Here is a 2,531-nt window from a genome sequence, read left to right as displayed (position 1 = left end):
AAAATTCACAAAAAAAAAAAAAAAAAAATTCAGTTTACTCTTGGAAATACTGGATAGGATATTTCAGTTAAGGAAGATAGCACAGTTGAACACGTTACGTAAACGTACTCTGCATATGTGCTTGCAAGTGTTTAACACCAGAGTGGTCGTAAAGAGACTCACCCCCCACCATCGGCACCAACCACCGTGTTAATCATCACCCTGAGACCAATTGGCACTTTTAATTTCGGCAGGCGCGCTCATGAAAGACGCGGATAAGCTGAAGCTGATGCTGCTCGCGTGGAATTATAATCTTCAACAGCAGGCTCAGGCTCAGGCCCAGGCCCAGGCACAGGCCCAGGCCGCCAACGCGGCCCTCTCGCCAAATAACTCCTCGACAACCACGGCCACCACCGTTGGCACACCTGTAACCAGCCAATCAGCCATATCCACGGCAAACAACACCATTAACAACTCCACACTTACAGGTAAACACCTTATTTCATCGACCGTGAACGAACGTGAGCTTCCAATCGTTTTTTCCAAGTTTTTTTTTTTTTTTTCTATATATATATAAAAGAAAAAGGGGGAAAAAATTTTCTTGGAAGAGAGAGCGCAGGATTTTTTTTTCTATTTGTTTTTGGGGGAAAAAAGAAAAAGAGAAAGATCGGTCGCTTCAACGTTGGACAGATTCCAAGTTTTTGGAATTATGGAAGTCAGTTTTTTTTATCGCTTCTCTTTGCCGGGATAGTAGGAAGTAAAGAGACGACTTTTGATTATACGTTTTGTCGCTTATTAGCATGAATAGAGGAAGTTGGTTTTTTTTCGTTGGTATAATATTGTTGCGGTATTATTATTATTGTTGTTACATGTACTTGTTCCTTCCTTTTTTTTTACATACATATATATAATTTCTAACGATTAATTAATCGACTCGAATTAATGCAAAAATCTAAAAATTCGATTCGATTTACGAGGAGAATAAAATAAATATCGCGGAAAATATGCGTTGCTATCGCGAGTTATCCGAAAGATAAGGATCAGAAGAAAAATACGGTTTAATTCCAGTTCGATGACGGAATCCTGATCTGAAAAGGATCCCGCTAGGAGGCCGCGCGGAGACTTCAATGCTCGAGTTTCGCGTCCTTCTGCGGCGGCCGGTGAATTGCAGGTTTCGCGGAGCCAAGGTGTACCGGGTATTTAGCTCGCGCGAGTTTTGTCGTGGTTTACGTGACTAATGGATTGTCGTTTCGTGACGTGCCGCGCAGGAAATCCAGACTGGTAAAGAGCCTTCTTTGGCCCGTGAAATCGACCGCTTTCGAACGCCGCTTCTCTCCTTTAATCGAACGTGATTAAACGCCTCTAATTAATCGCTTCATTCGTCATCCCGCCTACTCTCGCCTACTCTCTTTGTGTGCGGAGAAATTTGATTTTTTTTTTTTTGCTTATCTCGCTTTTCGAATTCATACGACGTTTCGTAATTATTCCATTTTGAACGTTTCGTGAAATTAAATGGTAGTGATTTTTTCTTTTTTTTTTTTTTTTTTTTTTTAAGGATGTAGAAATACAGGAATTGAGTTTCGTAGAAGATTCGGATAGGAGATGCATTAACATTAAGACGAAATTGGCTTGATTGATTAGACTCCATATTGTTGGAAATGATAGTCAGTGCTTCGCTTTGCGCAATGATCTCTTAGCTAGTAATAAATTGACGAGTTATTAAGCTTCTATCTTATTAGTTTTAACACTGTAACAATTTTCTGACAAATATTTATGATTTACGATTCTCTTATAAAGCATTATTCGTTTCGTTATAAAAATCGAGAATGGCAAAATTAATTAGCAAGGATGACATTAATCCTGACGATCCCCATAACTCGAATCCCCTCAAATTGAATATCACGCAGCAAATTTTTCCTCGTAAAATTTTACTTTCACGTTAAATTTTTATTACATCTAGAATGTCAAGTTTAAAAGAAATTCTTCCATGGAAAGTCTAAAAAAAGGAAAAAGAAAAAATCGATTCTTATTCAATCAAATTTAAGAAATTCCTCCTCCAATCACTTCTCTCTCTTTCTCTCTTTCTCTAATTATTACCATTGCAACGTTTCCTTCTTGACGCGCATACGAAAGGATTATCGGCCAAGCACAAACATACAGAAACGAATATTTCTTTCGATTCGACGCGTATTTGGTAGAAACACGGCCCAGTGATTCGTAGTTCTCGCAAATCCCTATCCTCGTTCCACGAGAACAGGAACAAATCGCGGATATCCGGCAACTCAGGGATACTTGGAGATATAGATACAGTGTAAAAGAGAAAGAGAGAGAAAAAGAGAGAGAGAGTGGCTCTCGATCAAGGCATGGCTCGAGGATTGAAATCGTTCATTCGGATATTTTTCGCGCTGGAAATGTGTCGTTTCATCGTACGATGGAATTGATCGATTAATATTGGAAATATGTTACGAAGATTCGTGAGATTAACCGGTTTCGATCGGTGTGATGTTTCATGCTGGATTATTTCGAGAATTCTCGACGCCTGGAAAATCGTG

The 2,531-nt window shown here is 39.3% G+C and overlaps 1 protein-coding gene across 1 annotated transcript in view; it reads left to right on the top strand.

Moving 5' to 3' along the window:
• The window catches only part of LOC102676147 (nucleolar protein 4-like), a 39,447-nt gene that overhangs the window by 10,189 nt on the left and 26,727 nt on the right, over positions 1 to 2,531 (top strand). Inside the window, exon 3 of the mRNA XM_031511873.1 lies at positions 234 to 467. Within this exon, the coding sequence (XP_031367733.1) occupies positions 234 to 467 (234 nt within the window). The remainder of the gene's footprint in view (positions 1 to 233; positions 468 to 2,531) is intronic.

Source organism: Apis dorsata, unplaced genomic scaffold (assembly GCF_000469605.1).
Source record: "Apis dorsata unplaced genomic scaffold, Apis dorsata 1.3 scaffold_357, whole genome shotgun sequence".
Taxonomy (NCBI): Eukaryota; Metazoa; Arthropoda; class Insecta; order Hymenoptera; family Apidae; genus Apis; species Apis dorsata.
Note: the sequence above shows the minus strand (reverse complement) of the source record. Positions and strands in the feature narration are given on the sequence as shown.